This window comes from Petromyzon marinus, chromosome 20, assembly GCF_048934315.1.
Source record: "Petromyzon marinus isolate PM22_M1 ecotype Great Lakes invasive population chromosome 20, UKy_Petmar_22M1.pri1.0, whole genome shotgun sequence".
NCBI classification, from domain to species: Eukaryota; Metazoa; Chordata; class Hyperoartia; order Petromyzontiformes; family Petromyzontidae; genus Petromyzon; species Petromyzon marinus.
Window position 1 is genome coordinate 7,541,500 of NC_133686.1, and position 23,020 is coordinate 7,564,519.

Here is a 23,020-nt window from a genome sequence, read left to right on the forward strand (position 1 = left end):
GTATATAAATGTGTCGTTAAACCTGCGACCACCCGACACAGCCAATTAGTAAGGTTTTGACTTAAAGCTTTCGTGACTGCAGGAATTCATACTCTTTGGGTCTTTCCGTAAAGTCACTGCCCCTACACCTATCACTACCCCTACACCTATCACTACCCCGACACCTGTCATTACCCCTACACCTGTCACTACCCCTACACCTGTCACTACCCCTACACCTATCACTACCCCTACACCTATCACTACCCCTACACCTATCACTACCCCTACACCTATCACTACCCCTACACCTATCACTACCCCTACTCCTGTTGTGACCAACAAGGTCTGAATTGGTCTGTAATGAGGTAGGGCACTGATAAGGGGTTGACAAGTTTGCACCTGAGAATACGTCCACTGGAGAGAGACGAAAGCGGCTAGATGGACTCTGTCGTGCCGTGAGGGAGGACGATGGCCTGGGGAGCGCTTAATCCTCTACTGGATAAATCATGGCTGGTTATTACAAATGACGATGACTTGACGACTACAATAATGACGATGGTGGCCAATAAACGTGACAAGTAAGCGCACAAAGACGATACAATCTGAATAGTCGACAGAAAAGGGTCTAGAGAATCACAAGAAAGAACGGTGACCCCCCCCCCCTGATGATGTTTGTCTCTCCCTCGCCCCACCCCCCCCCCCCCCCCCGTATAAAGGAGCTGACGGTGATGGAGGACGGCGACTGGGCCTTGGGGTGCGGCCACGAGGAGCTGCGGCTGCGCGAGCTGGAGGAGGCTCGCACGAGGGCGCTGCAGCTGGAGAAGACCATGCGCTGGTGGTCAGACTGCACGGCGAGCTGGCGCGAGAAGTGGGCCAAGGTGCGCGCCGAGCGCAACCGAGCGCGCGAGGAGGCGAGCTCGCTGCGCGAGCGGCTCGAGGGGGCGACGGCCGAGCTGGCGGAGGCGCGGCGCGAGAGGCGCGGGATGAGCGCCGACAACGCCCGGATCCTCCGCGAGGCCGGCGGGCCGCGAGCCGAGACGGAACGACGGGGCGAGGAGGGCGAGGGGGACGGGAAAGACGTAGACGATGAGGATGACGAAGAAGGGGAGCGGCAGGAGGAAGAGGAGAATCACGGCGACGACGACGATGATGATGATGATCGTGAGGGGGGTGATGCTGAGGGAGAGCCAGCAGATGCAGCGATGACAGGCGTTAACCGAGCTGGCAAGGAGGTGGAGAGGATGAGCAGCCCTGAGCAGGAGCCCGTTCGAGACACGCAACCAGGCAAACGCTCGGTGGCGCTACCCAGCAACAAGGCAAGTGGCCATCGACCAAACTATAGGCATCGTTATCGCAGGCGATGAAGACGCGCGTCTTTCACCGAGCGGAAAGTGAGGCATTTAAACGTGTTTATCACAAAATTAACGTCAAGGCAAAGCGTTGCCCCCTTTAGTGAAATGAGCATTGGGAGGTTCTTCTCCAATGGGAGTCCTGAGACACTGGCAGGCGCCAGTCACCAGTCGGACAGTTCCCAACGACTTCTTATTTTATTGCTCAATGATTATGGGCCGAGTTATCCTTGGCCAGAATTCGAACGTGCTCGTTGAATGTGAGCGTTATCATCTCGTGTATATCACGAACACAGAAAACTCCAACTATTCTCTGCCCAATTCCGAAGGCAACGCGTCACTTTGGAGCCATTCTCATCCACTCCTTGGCAGCTTCAATCCACCCAACTCCCACTTTCACAGTACTTTGATCCAAACAAGGCATTTGCGATACCTCTACGTGAGGATAGCCTTCAACTACTGAATGTTCTGCAATTAGTTGTTGCTCTTCCATTACCAATATAGTTCCATTTCTTAGAAAATGTCCAGTAGCCAAGTTTATCTCCTTAATTTTTTTTGCCCATCAGAGTTTCTCATCTCATCATCTTCAGCAGTCGTGAATACTCCCCGTAACCGTCACAATCTCTCACAGTTCCGCCTTGTCAATACCCAATGGGCCTCTGTGCACGAGCTTCTTTTTCTTTTCATCACTCCATCTTATCAGTCGATGTGCTCCAGCCGGCACACGTTCCGTTTCTTGGCTGCCACTCCAGTCGCCATCGTTGACTCTTGGCCGTCATCCCTCCACGCAGCGACGCGTTTATATTCACGCCTTCGACAAGCGTAGAGAAAAGTCACCAATTATAAGCCGAGGCAAACATCTGTTTGACAATGCCTCTATCGGAGCATGGCACCTGTACGGCGGCTGTTTTTCGTCTTTTTTTTATAACTGCCAATATGCCACCAGCGCCAATTAAAGAACATAACTTTTTTTGACTTTCAACCACAACACCTGCCAATAGCCCAGTCCAGCCCAGCCCAGGGACAGCCCCAACCCAGAGCAGCGCCACAGATCCCCGTTTAGCCTTTGTAGACCGCTGGAGCCTACTGCTGTTTGCGAGCGAGCACCTATGAAGTCTGCCACCACACACAAAGGGGTGCTATGGGCAGAACCACGCACAGCCACAATTGTGTGACCAAGGGTTGATGGTTATGCACTCCGCAAAGTAATTATTTGTCAACTCCACGGATGTTTATGATAGGCACAGATATAGCTTACCAATGATTGTATATATAGTTTGGAATCAAAAGGTGTGTTTTTGTTTGCAGTGCAGTGCGCCACCAACCATTGCACCACTACTTCCCACCACGCAAGCACACACCACACATACAGACACCAAATTCTAATAGCCATATAGCCTACATAGACTTTGGGGAAAGTTCTATTTGTGAGCACCAACGACGGCTGGGACATGTGCACGAGGAGGCTGTTTGTCCAGCACCACACCCAGCTGCTTTTTTTTCCCCCAGTGCTGATGTTTCAGTGTAACACCGAGTACTACTCATTTGTGGCTGAGTCAACGTCGGAGATGTCCGGGGCCAATCCATATATGACCCGATACTGATGTTCGCCTTGACTGCCAAGTGAACTTAGGTCACCGAGGTGGCAGTGCGCTGATTACTTCACTACCACTCCACACAAAGCCAAAGATCCCCCGTATAGCCTTCAACAGACTGTTGGGGCAAGTTCTATTAGCGAGTAGCACCCGTGAAGGCCGGCACGTCTCCCTAGTGGCGACGCTCGCACACTGCACCAGGTACCCGTTTGAGGCTGAGTCGACCTAGAGGGGAGTCCCAGGACCGCCACGGCGCCCCAACTTCCACAAAGTCACCAAAAAGCCACAGAGGCACCGCGCGACCATTGCCCGGGGCCACCTCGGCCCAGTGACGCCGGACATCTTCCAAAATTGCGAGCAGGACACGACGCTGGTCGAGGAGCCGTGGGAGAAGCGGCGTGACGCGGGGAACTACCGGCGGGGCGCCGGGCCGGCGGGGCGCCTCCAGGAGGCGGCGGTGGCCTCGGCCGTGGAGGAGGAGCTGGCCAGGGCCACGGTGTTGCGGCTGCGCCTCGACGAGTCCCTCAAGACGCTGCTCAAGGAGCGCGAGTGAGCGTCGGGGACAAAAACAATCCCCAAAAACGCAAGGGCAAATGCATTAGCGCTGTGTTCATGTAACCCACCCCCCCCCTCCCCACATTTACCACTACGGTGGAAAGCATTGAGGCATTAGCTCTGTCTGCCTCCCTGTCCACGCGTCTGTCTGTCTGTAACATGGGGGTCACTTTCGTAGAGATGACAGGACTGTAAAGTAAATTTTTAGCGGAGAGTCATGTTGCAAATAGGGACTCACCCTCCGTAACATTTTACAAATTAATCAACGGGTCAACATCCACAGCTGCAAGGTCACAATCGTGTGTAATAATTGATCAGTGTTTTTTTACGTAAAATTTACTCATATGCAGAACGGAGGATCGCGTGGATTCATCTGATCCATGTCGTACCACGAGATGTCGCCATATTTAATGGACAGAGTGGTCGAGATATCTCGTAACCCCAGATCAATTGACCCTCATACATGTTTTTTTTCCCCCTTGGCATATTCATTTATGTTTTAAATCAATTTCACTTGAAAAATATTACTTTTTATGATAATTAAATGGGGGTTACAAGACATCGGGACCACCGCGTACGGTGATATGACAACTACTCTTGGCAAGACTCATGACCGTGCAGCAACGTGTTAATTGCATCGTATCAGAGAATCGTCGTGTGAAATCCCTCTGAGACTAAAGGTGTATTTTCAAGGGAGATATAGGTTGAGAAACTAGAACAGAAAAAATAACGGAAAAAGTTAAATACCAAACCCATCATAAAGTACAAGGGAAAAACAATACATGTGGAATGAAAAGTGATGATGCATAAATTACATTTTCTTCATACAGATTCTGGCAAGAGTAAGATCTAAAAATACTGCATAACAATGAGAAACTCTACAATATGAAGATATTCAAAGCATATTTCAGAAACAATTACGTTCATACTTTCCAAATAAGACATCTAATTGCTTATCGAGAATAAACTGCCATGGTATAGATTATATACTGCGACGTACATGCTACAGTATATTTTCCATCCTTGAGAAACAGATATCAGACGTGAAGATGAGTTCGCAAATGAAGTATTGATTTTTGGAACGTGGCATTTAAGACAAATTTTAAGTACGTCTTCAGTTGGCCAAGCAACCACTGCTGTATGTTGTGGTGACACGGCGCCTCTGAGCCAGACACTAAGCAATGTGGGGGGTGGGTTGATCACCCAGAGGACACAACCGTCGACGCGTGTGACACCCGCTACAGCGCTGCCACGTTCATTTACGTGTAGGCACAGCAGGCTGGGACACTGCAGTTTATGTCATGGTTCGCTCGCCGGACAATGCAAGAGGTCGCAGTTTGATCTCCCGGTGCGGCGGTTAAAACACTGGGCAAGTTGATTACATTCCCACCCCCCCTCCCCCCCCATGTCCACCCGACAGTAATAAATGGGTAATGGTAAAGTGTGATTACTCCAACCTCTTTGGAGATGTCTTGGCCAGCGTGGAGGCGTTCTCCAGAGCTCCTTCAAGTGGAGGCCCTTCCACCACCAGTGGTGAGAGCAAGCATTTACAGGGCTCCGCCTTTACCCGTGGCCTTGCGGGCGCGTTCAGCTTGTTTTATTTATCCCTGCAGTCAGGTTTCCTGCCTTCTGCAAGCATTCCAAAATGAATGTAATACTCCAAATATTCCAAGTGTTATCTGCCTGTAAAGTACCTTCTTGAGACTCACGGAAGCTTTCCTTAGATAATCGTAATCTAAAATAGTCTTAAAGACACCGTGACATAGATACGCTTTCCATCTGCATCAATCGTACACTTGAGAGCGCAGCCGATGGCTTTATGCCAGAGACGTTTAATGCGCTACCAATAAGAGGGATTGGTCTCTCCTCTGTGCCGCCTTGCAGAGACAAGTCTGAGCTCACGAAGACGATAGAAAAGTTGGAGGCCGAGGTGTTGCAGTGGAGCCTCAAAAACGAGGAGCTCAACAAGTCCAAGCAGGAGGCTCTCAAGCAGGTAAGGTCCAGATGTCCAACTTGGTTGCAAATTAACACGTCCGCTTTCGCGACCAATATCATCCATAATACAGGTTTCTTTTGGGTTAGATTGGGTAAATATGTGTGTCGTTAAACCCGCCACCACCCGACACAGCCAATTGGTAAGGTTTATCACGTTAACAGAACGTGTCAATTCCGTACTAGTACAGCACACCGGTGTGTTGGAGAGCCAAGCCACACTTGTAAATGTTGTAAATGTTGTGGCTTGGCTCTCTAACACACCGGTGTGCTGTACTAGTAACGAATTGGCATGTCATGTTCACGTGACACACCTTACTAGTTGGCTGTGTTGGGTGTTGGTGGGTTTAACGACACATTTATATATTTACGCGATCTAACCCAAAAAAACCTCTATTGTGGTTGGTTGCAAATGTTGCTTTGAATCTTTATGCCTCGCACCCACTTTGGTTCAATTGAGCATCACAACATTCGTATCACGGTGGGTCAGCAAATTAGCAAATTTCTTCACTGTTGGCAGATTATGACGTGCAGGTGTTACTCATATGCAGCGGTCGAAATCAGCCGGCTTTTACACTTTGTGTGTCATACCGACACTTTTCAGAGCACCAAACGTGCATGCCAATGTTTCTCTTCTCCACTGGCGGAGCCAGTAGGGGGTGGGTGGCACGTGCCCCCCCCCCCCCCCAATGATACGATCGAAATCCCTAATTTCGATCGGATCATTGGGGTTTATTAGTAATAAATCGGCACGTTGCGACCCCCACTGCCACTGTGTAGCATATTATTACGTGCCATGGACTCTATGAGATGATAGGACAATAGTCTGAGTCCATAATTGGCAATAAGTAACTGCAAAGCAGTTATAAGTGACTCAAAATTGTGCGCAGTTGCGTATACAGGACACGACTTCCCTGAGCGCGATGCCGATCACACAATACGGTTCAAATTCGACCCTCAATCGATGGCTGTGCCATCGCCGCACACGCATCAAATAAAAAGCAAGGGGCAAGTCCTTACTTACTAACAACTCCTCTCTCAATTTTCATTGCTGGAGGGGTTGCCCCCCCTACCTGAAAATCCTGGCTCCGCCATTGCTCTTCCCACACCATGATGCTTCCGCAGAGGGTAAACGTCATTTACCACGGACTGCTGGACCAATAGGTTTCATACGAGTATTTTTGACCACTGCCCGTGCGTGCGGTAATAATGCTACGCAACACTCCAATGTGTATCTGTCCAAAGTGCGGAAAACATTATACAGCTAGGGTTAGTCTCATGAGCCGCATGCAAACCCATTAAGCTTACATTTATATTACTATGGACTCGCCCAGTGGTCATCATCGTTTTGATGAGACAGCAATTGATCATGTGACAACCTCATGCCATCGATCGATCACGTGACAACCTCGTGCCACCTCTTTCAACCTGATCTCACCGACTGGAGAGGTTTGTTGCAAGAGAACAATCGCCTTCACCTTAATATGTACCTAGAGGAAAAAAAACACATTTTTCTAAAAGGTTATTCAAGTAGATAACAATAGCAGAAGTAATCAGTTGTAACTTTTTTGACCCCGAAAAGGTTTTATGCACAATTCATTCCACGTGTACTTTATGGGGTAGGGTGCTTAAATTTTAATTATAAACAAAACACAATCAAATCACCAGTTTCATGAAAAACTCCCAGGCTGTGTTTTGTTGCTCTTCTGCCCTTGTTATATTACCAGTCATAAATTCAGACACGAATAAAATGGACCAATTGCCATTTTTCCATACCATCATAATTTAAACACTAATACGGCCCGCATTATGAATGCATGTGGTTATCTGCATTATTTGCACGCCTTGAATATTAAACCTTTGAGTGTCCCCTAGTTCAACTGTATACCGCGTGCGTATATCATACATTCTAAATACCCGCCTGCCAATGTATAATATTAACGGTGGCTTGAAAAGCCATCATGAGCACTTAAACTTTTGAGTCAGTACGACTGTTTAGGTTTTACAGGTTGCGTCAAATAGCTTCCTGTGTGCGTCTGGGTTGCATCGCGTGTTGTTGGGCAAGATGTCTGACGTTTTGCTCCATGTGCTGAATAAGCTCTCGGCACGTGATTTCAGTTCCTGAAGGAGCTCCCAATGCATAGAGCGAAACGTCGTCGGACATCCTGCCGAACAACCCGGTGGTAGTCCGAAAACACATTGGGCAGCTTGTAAGTCATGAATTTACCTTGCCAGTCAGAAATTGGACACGATGAAGTGCAGGGCACGGAAAATAAGCATTGATCAACTGTTTAATATAATAGGCGTGCAACTATTAATCCCCATCAATATTCATTAAAATAATAATTTGCCTTGTTTTTAAGTTCAGTTTGTGAACCTAAATATCGCAGCACATACATTTGTGTGAATTGTAAATAACCTATTTAACACGTAGTAGGACTTTTGCGACCAAGCATATATAGATATTTTTTTGGTCAGATCGCGTCCATCCGACACAGCCAATTGATGAAGCTGTCATGTGAACCAAAGTGGCAATATATTACTGCTTCAGTATATCGGTGTGATAAAGAGCATCATCAGGCAGTCGCAAGCATTGTAGCAACTGCCTGATGATGCTGGTTGTAACCCCCAATGAAACGTCGTAGACAATTGTCAAATGTGTGTGGATTGCTGTCCAGCACACCGGCGGTGCTGAAGCAGAAATAAATGGGCACGTTTGTTCACGTGACCGCTTTATTCATGAATAGCTGTGTCTGGTGGAGGAGGGTGTACGACACCCATTTTACTCGAGCAATCTGACCCAAAATCCAATTATGATTTGTAAATAATCTATTGTTAGCTGCACGAGTCCATGAATGTATATTGTCAGTCTCGAAATCAAAAGTTAAATTTATTCATAGCGAATGGCCTAATGTATATTAACAGGTTTAAAAATGTATTAAGGTATTAAAAAGTTCCCCGAAACAAAATCTATTGTAAATATTTAAATATGTCTAAATATTTTAAAATGTAAATACTGTACATGTTGAATAATAGGTAACAGCAAATGATGCAGTTAAACAAGTGTACATCCTGATACAAGCACTAACAGCTATAGCACTTAATCATAACTTCACTGATGAATGAAGTCCTCCCCACACCATATTCGCCATGGGGACAAATTGACCATACTTCACCACTCTAGTTAGTGTGGGTCGCTCATGTCAACGAACAGATTGGTTCAGATATCACTCGTAACTGATGTTAGCAATGACCGGGAATTTACCTCAGCTGGCCAGGTTCCTAGCACAACAATTGGTTTCAAACTAAGCTCCCAAAGCAAAGATTCATGCAAATTATCACGTCGCAGTCTGTAAACTTTTTTTTTATCTCCGCTGCCATAAATCACCGCTATTCCTCCATCTGAAGAGCAAATTCAGTGTGCCTCACATTAACGGCAGTTATCAACACGTGACTGCATTGCATGGCGTTTTAATGCCGTACACTGGGTTTATTTTTGCGATTACCGTTGTCTGGTCGGGACCGATTTACGATCTCAACGGCATAATTCTAAAAGGTGATGATCACTGCCAGGGCTTAATTTCTGCCCTCGGAATTTTCCACAAAGACGCCGTATTGTAGGTATTATCGCCTCAAGGCACTACCACTCAAGCACAAGGGTAAGGCTGTACATAATAACCATATATTATTGTACTCGAAATTCCTATAATCCTGTGAACAGATTCATCGAAATATCGGGTGCAATGAGGACAAAATAAGGCGAGGTTGGACGGATGTGGCATGTCAAAATCATTCTCGGAACGCGCTGTTCCGGCTAACATGAAGCGCCGATCTCACAGCGGTGTGGGAGGAACGGTTTTGGAGCCGAGAAACCTTCAATTTTTGCTTCCCATCCCTTCTCCTGGCCCCGACGCTGTGTTTTCACGGCGATCAGCTGGCACTGCTGAGAGAGGCCCACGAGGCGGAGATGGGTAGGATGACGGAGGACCTTGAGGATCAGGTTAGCGCCCACTCCTCCATGGACAAGAAACTCTCAGATATGAGGGCTGAGGTGAGTCGTGGGATGGCACCTAATGAGTCTACATAGGAATGGTAACATTTTCCCCCATAGCTTAAACAAAATTTTCCTAATTATTTTTTTTCTCAAATGAAAGATTTATTAGAACGTTTTTGTTCAGCGTCTTGAGATATCTGCCGAATTTAAATGCTATATGAAAGCTCTTTGTTTAACTCAGAAGTAACTCTGCAGTATCCACTTCCGTAGGCCATTCTCTGATACGAAGGGATGCTACTGCTTTGCAAGCATTCCGAATCAATACTGAATTGCATGATACAATCTGGTAAAAAAAAATTGGTTAAATAAAAACACACTTGCACCCCCCCCACCTCTGAACTTTAACCCTTAATCCCTAACCCCCTGACCCATAACCCTCCTGCCCGACACCTTGGGGGGGACCAAAAGCTGGAGCGGCTGCAGGCGGAGAACGCGGCCGAGTGGGGCAAACGCGAGCGCCTCGACACGGAGAAGCTGGCGCTCGAGCGCGACAACAAGAAGCTGCGCCTGCAATTGGATGATCTCGAGGAGCAGCTGTCCAAGCGCAGGAAGCAGACAGCGAGCGCCAGCGACGCGGACCTGCGCTCAGTGCAGGCCCAGCTCTACGAGAAGAACAAGGTGCGCCTGAACGACCGACCGACCGAGCGACGGACGGACGGCTCCTTGTTAGATAGGGCCTTGCCTGCTTACGTATGTGTGTTTGTTGAACTCCTTTCGCACCGTACTTAGCCAACCGTGCTCATCGGAGGTATCCGGTGGGAAGGACACCAAACTAAAAACAAAAAGCAGTTCTAAAGAAATACATCGTCAATCTGTATTTAAAAGTTCGTAGCTCCAGTGGCTTCTTAATCTCGGACACAAGAGCGCGATGCAGCGACCGTCTTCGTTTGATGGCTAGCCAAAGTCCGCCGCGATGATGACCGGTGTTTGCGTGAAGGTGTATGCTCCTTGCTTACGGCAATTATCACGTGATAATAATATGGCCATACTCTCTTGATACTGCCGTGGTGTGATGGTTAGCACCCTGGACTTGCAATGCGGCGGTCGCAAATTCGATTTCCAGGTGCAGCAGTTGAAACAGTGAGTACGTTTCTTCAATTCTTTGTCCACCCAGCAGTGTAAATGGGTACCGCATAATTATTCAAATGGAAGAGCACGTGAGGTGGCATGTGGCACCCATACCTCTTCCAAGACTTCTGGCCGTCCTAAAAGAGTAGGCCAAAATACACGAGAGATCTCTCTAGAGGTCCTGGTGGCATGAGCAAGCACAATTGCAACGTTGCACTAGCTTCACATTCAAAACTCAACTTTTAAGTGTCTCCCACTAATAATATACTTATACAATCTCTGAACACTGCTGCTACTCATGAAAAGCCTCAATAACATTAAAAAAAAACACTCTTCATACACTGAGGCCAACATAGGCATTGTGATTTGCTTGCAACATCCAATGATCCGTAAGCCGAGCCCTTTGATGTGTCATGGTTTTCTCGGTCGCGCGTGCACGCGCACGCGGTCTCCAGTGTGACTCACAAAAGAGAACCCCACAGGGCTTATGTCAGGTGAGCAATGGCTCCACGCAATTTGTTCCGCCTCGGCACTATCCCAACACACAAATGTCTCTTGTAACCAATCACATACAAACGCTAGACCGGGGGGGGGGGGGCGGGGGTGGGGGGCGGGGGGCGGGGGGTCACACGTGAAATTAGCGTGGTATCTGTAAATGGATCGCCCTGTACGGACTCCCTCGATTCGCCCGCAGGAGGATGAGGCCAGGACCCCCCTTGCGGTGGAGGATGAGCAATGCACGCGTTGCAAGCCAGTGGGTGGTCCGACATTGACGAGTGGCAGCGTGACAACCGTATGTGGATGCACGATGTGAAAAACCCAATGCGGATCTTCGTCGATGGCAATCAGTGGCCGTTGGCCACGAAAACTGTAAGGGGCTAGCTTAGTGCAGCCTCGAGACAACGTGCAATGCTCAGAATGAATGTTTAGCCGTAGGCGGGCAAATGGGGTGCTTCATCTTCATCGTCGATTCTAACTTTATTATCGCGCCGCATGAAAGTAAGTCCCAAAACGCCGACGGAAATTAAGGAGCACAAATTAAGCAGAGCGCTGCGCATGGGTAGCGCGTATGCACTTAGAATCACAAAAACATTGTGGTGACATTGCACACACCGAGGGGTTATTATAAACGAACACACGGAACATCACTGCATGCTTAAGATGTACTACTACTACGTGTAGTACAATGTTTGACAAAAAAAAGGTGACTTCAAACATTATCTTAAGTTGTGATAAATTGTGGTGGGCCTGGACAAAGCCCACACATAACTCTCCAACTTCCACACAGAACGACCTACTTGAGATAGCCTTGTTTAGGTCTTCTATAGGACATCTCATTATTCTGTAGGTGGAAATCTCACACGTGATTATCTCTGCAATCCACTCGCTCTCACCTCTCAAGCATCACATAACAGGCGTGCACCACAAACACATGTATCTCTGTGCTTACCATTTTTATTTTTCCTCATAGCTAAACGATCTAAAACATTTAAATCACTCTCATATAGCTATAAATAATGGGCTAGTGTTCATATTGCTATCTTGCATAGTTGTAATAACAATAATTGCAATACCCGTTTTTTTATTTATGAAAGCCTCAGTGAATCTTGAGACTCATTTCAGGAAGATCCTTGAATTTAGATGTTTGGTCAATTCCATTTAGGAGTATTTAACATGTGGGAAGAAACTGTAAACACATGCATATATGGGAGGTGACACATTCAATAATCCATGCAGTATTGTCATCTCTTGGCCACCTAGCAGGAAAAAAGAGATAATATACTGCATTTTAATGGACCAATCTCCTTGTAAATACCGAATATGATTGATAATTAATATACACTCCAAGTCTCACATGAAAGAGATACTTTAAATATATGTTAATGATCCCTGTCGTAGATTTAAGGGAGTGTTAATTATTGAGCATCCCACACTTTTTTGTGTTTCCTATCCTCACTGATGTATCCCACTGTTATCATAAAAAATAAATTTTAAATATGTGCCGAAGAACTTTTCTGAACAGTTGTTAGAGTCACTTCAGTATTCATCAGACTTCTTCCAAGTGCACTACAGAATACATTAAACAAAGTAGTCCGCTGCTCAGCTGGGCAATGGGCAGCACACTCATCTCTTCCTGTTCGCAGTCCTCAGCCAGGCATTCACATCCTTCATTTCCTTGGCTGGAGTCTATTAAGAGAAGAGAAAATCTACTGTTGACTTGCCCAAAAAAAAGTGGTGCTCATTTTATCATCCCAGGAGGGATCAAGGGATTGGAGGCAAGCTCTCCTACAGGTTTCAAACTCACAATCTTACAATTATTAGCCACTCTCTTTGTAGCTGTGCACTCTCCCCCCCCCCCCCTCCCATGATCAGCCACGTATAACACAGAGGACAAACAATACGATGCCGCATTAAAACAATATTAATTGACAGCAAATGTTCAACACACTGCTGGACGAAAGCCTCCCCCCCCACACTGCATTGCCATGGGGATTTCTTGACCGCACTCCACCACAGTTGTTGCTGTGGGTGTGGTGAATTGGTGGTTTTCACCTGCACCGGTTCAGATTATAACTTGCCACTGTCGTGACCAGGAATCGAACTCAGGTAGCTGGGTTTTTTTTTTTTCACACCACAGTGGCTGAAGAAGAAATGCACCGGTGACTTCATAATCGGGCATGTTCCCAGGCAGGCCATTGGCCTTGTGAAGCATTTTTTTAAATTGTCACCAGGAGGCAGCAGCTGCTCGCTGTATGGGCGTTGTGAGCCAACGCAAGAGCAATTACGACCAGTAGGCTTCTGGGACATTTCCTCTGCATACAAATGAACGTGTGTGTGTGTATAGCCCCTAGGTCGACTCAGCCTCAAATGTGTACCTGGTGCGATGTGTAAACATCGCCACTAGGGAGACAAAGGCGGCCGGGCGTGGTGTTGGCCACCCACCCCCTCGTGTGCTGTACCGGCCTTTATAGGTGCTCACTAACATCAATTGCCTCTACAGTCCATTAAGGCTATACGGGGGATCTTTGTCTTTGTATATGTATAAGAAAAATCCCCACAAGCGAGCAAACTGAGCACAGGACGTACATGTCACCGCACAGCATGACCCTTCAGTGATTTGGTGGAAGGGTTCAAGTTCTGGTTCAGCACAAAGGCGTCTTATTCGAGGAAACACAAAAGGATGGAAACATTGCATTTGTAGGTGAATGTCACAAATGTTGAATGGATAATTCCAAAAAGGCCTACAACTCTGTTTTTTTTTTAAATCCTTTGACTCGATTCGACTCAAAATAATAAGCACACTGCCCCAGTCCTTCTCGTCACTGACAAGGTTCGACAAAATAACTCGGGCAGTCAACATTGCCGTTGCTGTAATCTTTTTTTGAGACAAGCAAAATTTGACAAGGCCTGGCTGGGCTTCCATACCGATAATGTACAGTAAGTGGAAATAGAGTTCTGTTAAGTGCACAATTTTATCATAGTCCATTGGCGATGGCTTATGCAAAGTACTTACGCAAGTCCGAAATGCATAGATGCACTACACTGATTTGTAGCGATAAACATTTAAATAAAAAAATGTAAACGTACATTTTTGGATTGTTAAAAAGTTACTCCTGCACCAAGTCAAAGTGATTTCTTGCGCAAATGAGCATGGAAGCAATGCAAATGTTTCGTTTAGAACTCTGAGCCAGTGGCATCATTCCAAATTCCTATGGCCGTGACGAGATTATCCGTAGCACAACTACTGTTGACTCCTCCACAAAGCAGTACTCAATCTAGACTTCAGAGGGAGGATGATGGGCCGAGTCAACCCCCAAATAGGACATGACCTCGCAAACCTCCCGATTGCAAGCTACCTGGCCACTTCTGCTGAGTACAGCTGTAGGTGTAAGTTAAAGGGTGGATAGCGCTCCGACTGATGGCAAAACGCCATGACAAGTGGAGGCCTAGGGTTGCCCAAAGTTGTCAGTGGCATGAGACAGAACAAGTAGTAAGTGCTACTGAGCTACATTACAGCCCAAATTACACCAATAGACAGCTGAGGAGAATTATTGGAGCACTTATATGAATGTAGAGATAAAGACATTGATGATGGCAAATTGGGCAACACCAGCTACTGAATATAACAACTTAGGCAGCGTGGCAGAATGGACACATTTGTGCTGACAGAAAGAAGAGCCTGGGTTCGATTCCTGACTCGGGTGTCTTTCTGTGTGGAGTTTGTTTGTGCTCCCCATGTTCTGCATGGATTCCCTCTGGGTTCTCTGGTTTACTCCCATAGCTCAATAAAAACGCCATGCAAAGATGTTCTATTCTTGCATATGGGCAATGTGTTCATGAGCTAAATGCAAAATATTGAGGTCTGATAGCCACAAGAGTGCTTCAGCAGAGAGTCCACGTAGTTTTACTATTCCTGTTTTAAAGGAGCGCAGACAACAGTGGCTTGTCTTTAATTTGCTATTCATGAATTAGATGTGTGCATTGGCTTGTTGATGTTCTGATGCAATTCACGGTTACACCACTGTCTTCGAATGTCAACGCCAAGAGGTGCGATTATTGGGTCCCGAATTAGGTGTTTACTCTGGCTGCCCACGTTGATCCACTTTGTTCACCAGCAGTCGTTAGATCTGTTTCTTGCGGTAGGCGGTAGATGGCTGAAGGTGATGGTGAGTAGTTTACGGACAGCTCATTTGGTGAAATCGTCCATTTGGTGCCTTTCAGCAGTATAGCATGCAGGAAGCCACAGCATTCGCTGTGGTATTTAGTGGTCTGTGCTGTGTTGGTTTTAAGGCACCTATGTTCCATAGGTGCTGCGACGTTTCACAGCTGGATTTAATGAAGTACAAATATGCATATTATTTGTGTCTTTCGGTAAAGTCACGTGACGTTACCGAAGGACCCAAAGAATATGAATTCCTGCAGTTACGAAAGCTTTCAGTCAACATTTTATAAATATGCAGTGAAATCTTCGCAACATTTTTCTCCGTGCAAAGTTTAGGAAATCCAGCAGCGTGGTGCCCTTATCTTGGCGACTGCTTCAGATGAATTATTTCAAGAGTATTTCTGTTGTTTTTTGCAGCAGACGTCAGGATTTTTTCTAATGAATTCATCAAAGTATTCAGGTTTCGGATTCCAGGTTCTTCGATTGGACTTCGATTTTCGTTTTCGCAGTTGGGCCAGTTGGTCTTCCGAAAGTCTCAACGTGGCCACGGTGTTGAGGTTATGACCGGTATCAGTAGTCCGATGTGCACCATTGCCGCTCTGCTGTGATACGTGCATTGCCTTTGTGTGCTGTTCGCCTTTTGGCGCTCTCTGGTCTAACACCGGTGAGACTAGGCAATAAAGTCGGCTGTCTCTGGTGTAGGCCAATCAGTTTCAAAGACAATGCGTACATTATTATACTGGTAGGAAACGTAGTGGACTGGAAGCCCAACCGGGATTATCACAGGAGGCAGGGGATTGTGTATGTCTGTGGATGTCTGTCCACGTGTATCTGGAGACCCGGAAAAAATGGGAGGGGTGGGGCTGGGTGTAGAGGGGACGGTGGGGAGGATGCGGAGGGGCTGGGTGGGGAGGGGAGGATGGGGAGGGTGGGGGGGGCTGGGTGGGGAGGGTGGGGAGGGGCTGGGTGGGGAGGGTGGCGCTGGGTGGGGGGTGGGGAGGGTGGGGCTGGGTGGGGGGTGGGAGGGGTGGGGCTGGGTGTGGTGGGGCTGGGTGGGGAGGGGCTGGTCACCCCGTGGTGCCCTTATAAAACTCAACGTTTAACCTACTCACGCCGGCTTGTGCCCGCCCTCACAGTCGGGCATATTTGCTGAATACACCACGTGGTGCCGCCGTTGACCCTGGCCATTGACCGAGCAACCCAACGTTCCTACCAGCTCCCTCCGCAGGAATGTATTCAGAGCATGTTTGGTTGCATGTTCACCACAAGTACGTGTGGTTAATGCACACTTGATGCCTTGCAAAAATATATCTATTTGGTGTATGAACATCTTAACACCTGTTTTATTGACAGAAAGGGTAAAACCTATTCTTATTTTTCATACCGGTCTGTGTTGGCTCTTCATAAAATTGCCTATAACTGCATGTATGTACGTTGAACTTCTTTTGCACCGTACGTAGTCAACCGTGCTAATCAGAGGTGCGGGGGGAAGGACAACAAACTATGGGTCTCTGTGTGAGTCTCTAGGTCTACTGTGTGAGTCGATGTGTGTATGTTGAACTTCTTTCGCACCGCACGCAGCCAACCGGTGCTAATCGTAGGTGCGGGGAAATTGTTCAAGAAGCAATGAGTGGCTGTCCATGGTTGCCCTTTGGGACGAAGCACAAACCTGCGGGGTTATGAGTCCTGTTTCCATCGGGCTTAGTGAAATGTGCCCAGCTGATTAGGGTCGTAGATCAGCAACTTGCCTTGGGAATGTTTGGTATGGGAGATGGAAGCCTTTTCACGGTCGATCCGTTTTACGTGTTTTCGTGTCACCTTAAACACAACTAATACAGTCATCGTGGCGAAATGGAAGTCGTTAATTTGAATCCAAACATGATCAGTATAACATACAATGTAAAAAAAAAAAATACCTGCAAATTACTCAATTGGGATTACACATCGCAACATGACCCCGAAATGCTAAAAACTTTACAGGATTCTCCTAAAAAAAATAGTCTTGAGACTCACTGATGCTCTATTAATTAAAATAAAATAACAGCCATCATCGGATTGAAACGTCTCCAACAATGCAATAGGCTTCAGTAGGCAAGGAAGCCAACTAGGGAAGGAATGTTATGGGCAGTTATGAATTGAGATTCACTTTCAATCTGACCCAACGACCAACCAAATACCAGGCACTGATCTGCAGATAAATGTGCGAATTATGGTATTTTAAAGAGCAAAGTGTCTTTATGAAAGACTCACTCATATTACATTTTTACATAATTTAGCTGACGATAGTAACAAGGAAAAGTGACAAGTACAATTATTATGTATAAACTGCTAATCCCCATAAGTCACGATTACATATGGCACGTGCTGTTATGTGCTAATACAAATCTACAGAGCCTAATGCATTATAGATTCGTTTCCCTAATTGCCAAGTTGAACTGGGTGCCAGTGTTAATACTACTCGAGTATGGTATTTCAATTCCATCTCTCTAAAGCCAAAGTTTAATACTTTACAACGACGGAGCATTGCACTCTTATCTTCTACTACAGCTTTGTAGCCTGCATCACTTGTAAACGTTGTTTTACCCTACAGCAAGTTAACTTATACAAGCAGTCTTGGAATGTATTTATCTTTTTGAAATGGTAATTTTTGTTGTAATTTTCGTTGTTGTTATTGTTGTTACACACACGTTTGCATCGAACTAGTTACGTTGCCTTAGAAACGTAGCACACATTTCAAGGCAGTGGGCAGCTGCTGCGCCTCGTGTGTGTAGTTTTCTTCTGCGGGCGTGCTACAGCGCGGTGGCCGTTTATCTTTCCAGACTTTGCCATTCTGTCCACGTCAATTCCCGTCCCTCTCCTTCGCGTCGAGTCGTTTGCGGTGCGCCAAAACTCCGAACGAGGCCAAAACCGCGGCGCGTAATAGCCGTGGCCAAAAAATAAATAAATAGGTGGGATTTGCCGCCGCAAACGGAATGACGCGCTGCTAACGATGCTAAGTGGCTGACATGACCGGTGGTACATTTCTGCATCAAAAAAAAAATCTCACGGTGCCTCTCAAGGACCCTTTTGCTCTTTGTTGTCCACACGAAAAATAATTATCTCACAATGTCGATGCTCTGGCGATTCTTCGGCTTACATAACGGAGGCACCGAAATAAAGTTTTGCTGCCTCGTTCGCGCGTGCACGTCCTCACCGTCTCAAGCGAACATCAAACTTGCATATTTTTAACCGGGGCACGGCATCCGGTAAAAAATAAATATATGACCCAGTAAACGCACAATAAAAAATAATTACTTTCTGGGAAAATATATTAGCGTAATAAGAGTAAGTTGCAGATGAAAGCAAGTCACGTTTTTTTTTGCTTAACCAATATCTCGAGAACACACGTTCACAATTTGAAGGCTTTAAAAGTCTGCGGAAGTCATAAAATTAACCTTCATGTGCACTGCAGATAAGATGACATTTCAATGAGAAATTTGTCTTACAGTCTATGCCAAATCTATGCAATCTATCCCATTCTGTTGCTACCACACCAGTGTCTTTCACACCATAATTATTTATATTTTGTAAATGCAGTAGTGTTCTGTGTTTGGTAAGTGTTGTTCAATCCTACACATTTAAAGAGGCATCTATCCGATAGGCAATGTATCACGCACAAAGTTAGCGTGAGCAGTTGGTAAAACCAGCCCAAGCATTAGCAATGGCTTAATTAGGGGTAATATTTTCAGCGCCCTAATTAGGAAGACAATATTTGTGCTGTGGCTTAAATTGGTGGCACCATGTAATGGTGATACACTTGTGTAGTTCATGTCACTTAAAAAAAATATTGGTACTGCTCCCACCCAAGAGCTCTACAATTAAGGGAGACCACGTGTTATTCAATGACTGCAAATCAAACTTATTCATAGCCGCATGCATATATTGCATGCTAATGTATGTATGTTGTTCAACTTCTTTAACACCGTATGAAGCCAACCGTGCTAATCGGAGGTGCCTAATAAGCTACCTGGCCTATGAGACTGGACCGCTGAGAAGCTAACCAATCGTGCAAATTCAAACGATCCATCACATGAAATAAACACACACATTGCCTGGCACACTTTTTAAACATGTGCACTTAAAATGCAATACACATGCCTCTTATTGGACGATCTACTGTCTCAACTCCAACCCTCGGGGACTCTGGAAGGAAAATACATACGCATTGCTACAAAGCAACATTTCTTTTGCTGCCGAAAGTGAGATAGCGAGCCACCGTGCACAGACTGAGCATTGAAACGGGTCAGTACGTTTTGCCTCCGGTCTGCGATCAACCGCACAAGGCTTAAACCATAAATTAACAGCAACTGGCTACACCAGCCAGACTAGAGATAATTGGATTCTTGTCTGCAATCTATAAACGGACCATCTTGGGATTGTCACAGAGCGCTCTATGATCAGCACCATTCCAGGCGGGATTGTGGTCTCGTGTAATAGAGAGGGAATAGATAGCACCGAGACAATGGTTAAATGTAGAGCCACCTCTTCGCATCTTCCAAGGTGGCACCTTTATCTGCTGTATTTTAGAGCGTATGCACAGACTCCCACATTTCAGAAAAGTGTCTGGTGTGGTTTTTTTTTGGTCTCTAATGTAAATGGTGAAGGTGCAGTCCTGCAATTTGTTGCTCATGCCACTGCTGGCAGAAGGCCGTGCCCTCTGGAGAACCAATAAGAAGGGTGGATTTGACCTACTCTCTCACTTTAAAATGTTAAACTATTCCACGTTGGGTAAATGTCTTGGAAGAAGCGAAACTACCCACACTGCCACACACGAGCTGACGATCGACTAGCTGCTTTTTAGAGGTATTATTTTGTACGTGTACATTTTACAATATCAACATATGAATGCATCTTTAGAATTTGGAAAGAGTGGACAATTATACAGTTGTGAACAGTGTGTTCTGCATGTGCGAGAAAACCATGGTTGTGTCTCTCAGCCTCCATCATAATCGCAGTGAAATTATGTTTCATGTAAAGTCATATTCTGGCTGCACGACAAAGGAAATATTTAAATGCATTGATGCCACTCATCGTAGCATAATTCCCAGTATGCAGTGGCTCATCACCCTCATTATGAGCCAAGCCTGAGATTGCTTGCAATTTTTTCAATTAATCACGTTTTGGCGTATTCTGCTTCAAGCAAAATAACTGCAGTGTCTATACACGGAGTGCAAATATATTATGAAGCAAAAACATTTCTCCAGGACTCAGTGCTATGCTAAAATACAAGTGCCATTGAGTTCAGTGAATGAAAAATAGGCAAACTATTTCAGGAATTAGCTTGTTAGCCCGTCCTAGGACGGACGCTGTAATAATAAAGATGTCAATTAACGTTTTATTGTGTGATTGTTAATTTTATTAGGAAACTAGCTTTACTACCCGGCTTCGCCCGAGACTTGGATTCTTGTCTTGGATTAATACACGGCCTACGCGGAGGGTGACGGGGGGGGGATGTGACGTCGGCAGGCACACTGCGTGACGCTGCCGCGTGCGGGTGACATCACAGATGTGACGTCACCGCTCACTTGCCGTGCGAAACATAGCCATTTCTCTTCTTTGGTTCTTTCGGTGAAGTCACGTAGAATGAGAATAAAATAATAAATAAATAAAATAAAATAACACAATAAAATTCTCATGACGTTTCGGCCACAACACAAGTGGCCTTCATCAGGTGAAGGGACGAGACTGTCTGGAGGACAGACTCCAGCGCTGTCCTCCAGACAGTCTCGTCCCTTCACCTGATGAAGGCCACTTGTGTTGTGGCCAAAACGTCGTGAGAATTTTATTGTGTGATTTTATTTTATTAATTTATTATTTTATTCTCATTCTACGTGACTTTACCGAAAGAACCGAAGAAGATGAATCCTTGCAGTCACGAAAGCTTTAAATCGAAATATAGCTATTTCTATTATTGGTTATTTCGGTAAAGTCGCGTAGAAGGGAAATAATAAAATGATAAAAATAAAAAATAAAATAAAATTCTCACGACGTTTCGGCCACAACGCAAGCAGCCGTCCTCAGGTAAAGAACAGAGCTGTCGGAAAGACAGACCTTTTGTTGATATGTAAACTCCTTTGTCAAGGCGCTCTGCTCCTCCCACCCAGCTTAAAAATACGCTGCCAAGCTTAGCAGGGTTCATTAGGATGCTGTCTTTCCGACAGCTCTGTTCTTCACCTGAGGACGGCTGCTTGTGTTGTGGCCAAAACGTCGTGAGAATATTATTTTATTGTTTTATTGTTATCATTTTATTATTTCCCTTCTACGTGACTTTACCGAAAGAACCAAGAATATAAATCCATGCAGTCACGAAAACTTTAAATCGAAACATAGCCATTATTGCGCCCCCCCCCCCCCAAATACAAAAATATATTTTTATACTTTTTGCATTGTGTACAGTCTCGAAGCTACCCACATGCCAAATTTCAAGTTTATTCCATGTCGGGAAGTAAGCTAAACATTTCGAACAGACACACATATTCACAAATTTCCCTTTTATATATGTAGATGTAGCACAAAAAAATTATTTACTTATAAATGAAATTAAGGACTTTATAAGATTTCTCGGTATACGATATTTTGTGAGTCTCTCATCACTGTTCAAAAGGTTTCCCTGCAGTTGGCTATTCTTGATGAGCACTTTGATCCGCTGAGGATATTTAGATCTAGACAGAGCCACGTACGACTGGCCATGGGGAAAATACGGGTCCATTGAGATAAATACCCACATTTTCAAAAGTGTGACCCTGCGACTTGTTGATCGTCCTCGCATACGCAGGAATTATCGGAATTTGTCGTTTCAGTACGAAAGGAGGAGTGACATCACTTGGAGCAAGGTCGAGTCTAGGGATGAAGACGATTTCGCCTCGGTTGCAAATGCGAACAACAATCTCTGTGGCTGTTTCATTTGAAAAAAAAAAACGTAACTTCACTCCAGCACTGTTTTCAAATCACCTGAAGCTGTTACCTGACAAATTTCGCTTGATAGCGAAGAGTGACGAAAGTAAGAGTGCTGATATACTGTCTGAAGTAACTTAGCAAATAACTAAGCGCAAAGGGAAGCATTAGAGTTACGAATAAATGAATCACAGTATAATGTGTATCTCGTCTAAATGTAATGGCGGGGAATGTTGAAAAAAATAATGTTCATAAAACACTTCATTGCATTTCACTGTAGCACTGTATTAATGGCAGTGAATGTTGCACAAAAGGAAGTCATTAAACGCCTCGCAGCATTTGACCGCAGCACTGCATTAATGTCAGTGGCTGTCGCACGCAACAAAGTCATAAAACACCTGACGTAATGTCACAGTAGCACTGCCTTTAACGGACGTTCATTGGCTTGCAATCCACCGCTCTGAGACGTATCTTCCGCTCGCTGGGGTTGAAAGCCATTGGAATTCGACGCAATGTCTGCAAAGTAGCGGAGAAATCTTTATCGTAGCATAATTTGCGAAGCGTGTAGTCGACTTGACCCTTTCTTGGATGTGCCGGAGAAATGCATAAAGGCACCAAATGCACTGTGATGCGGCGTAGAATTATTGCCTTCACGTTCTATAAAGATACGTAAAAGCGAATTTGCGTAAAAAAAATATATTATCATAGCCCGTCGACCTTCTGCGTTAGTCAAAAAAATCCAGGCACACGTGAATAATAATGAGGGGGGGGGGGCATGTGGAGTGACGTCACGCGCCGGACACACACACACGCAGCCTTGTTTGGCTCG

The 23,020-nt window shown here is 45.7% G+C and overlaps 1 protein-coding gene across 4 annotated transcripts in view; it reads left to right on the forward strand.

Moving 5' to 3' along the window:
* LOC116944145 (coiled-coil domain-containing protein 102A-like) overlaps positions 1-23,020 on the forward strand; it is a 122,190-nt gene that overhangs the window by 63,311 nt on the left and 35,859 nt on the right. For all 4 annotated transcript variants that reach the window (XM_076068278.1, XM_076068279.1, XM_032957615.2 and 1 more), the window contains exons 3-7: positions 699-1,298; positions 3,288-3,475; positions 5,366-5,474; positions 9,408-9,524; positions 9,936-10,145. In XM_076068278.1, the coding sequence (XP_075924393.1) occupies positions 699-1,298; positions 3,288-3,475; positions 5,366-5,474; positions 9,408-9,524; positions 9,936-10,145 (1,224 nt within the window). The remainder of the gene's footprint in view (positions 1-698; positions 1,299-3,287; positions 3,476-5,365; positions 5,475-9,407; positions 9,525-9,935; positions 10,146-23,020) is intronic.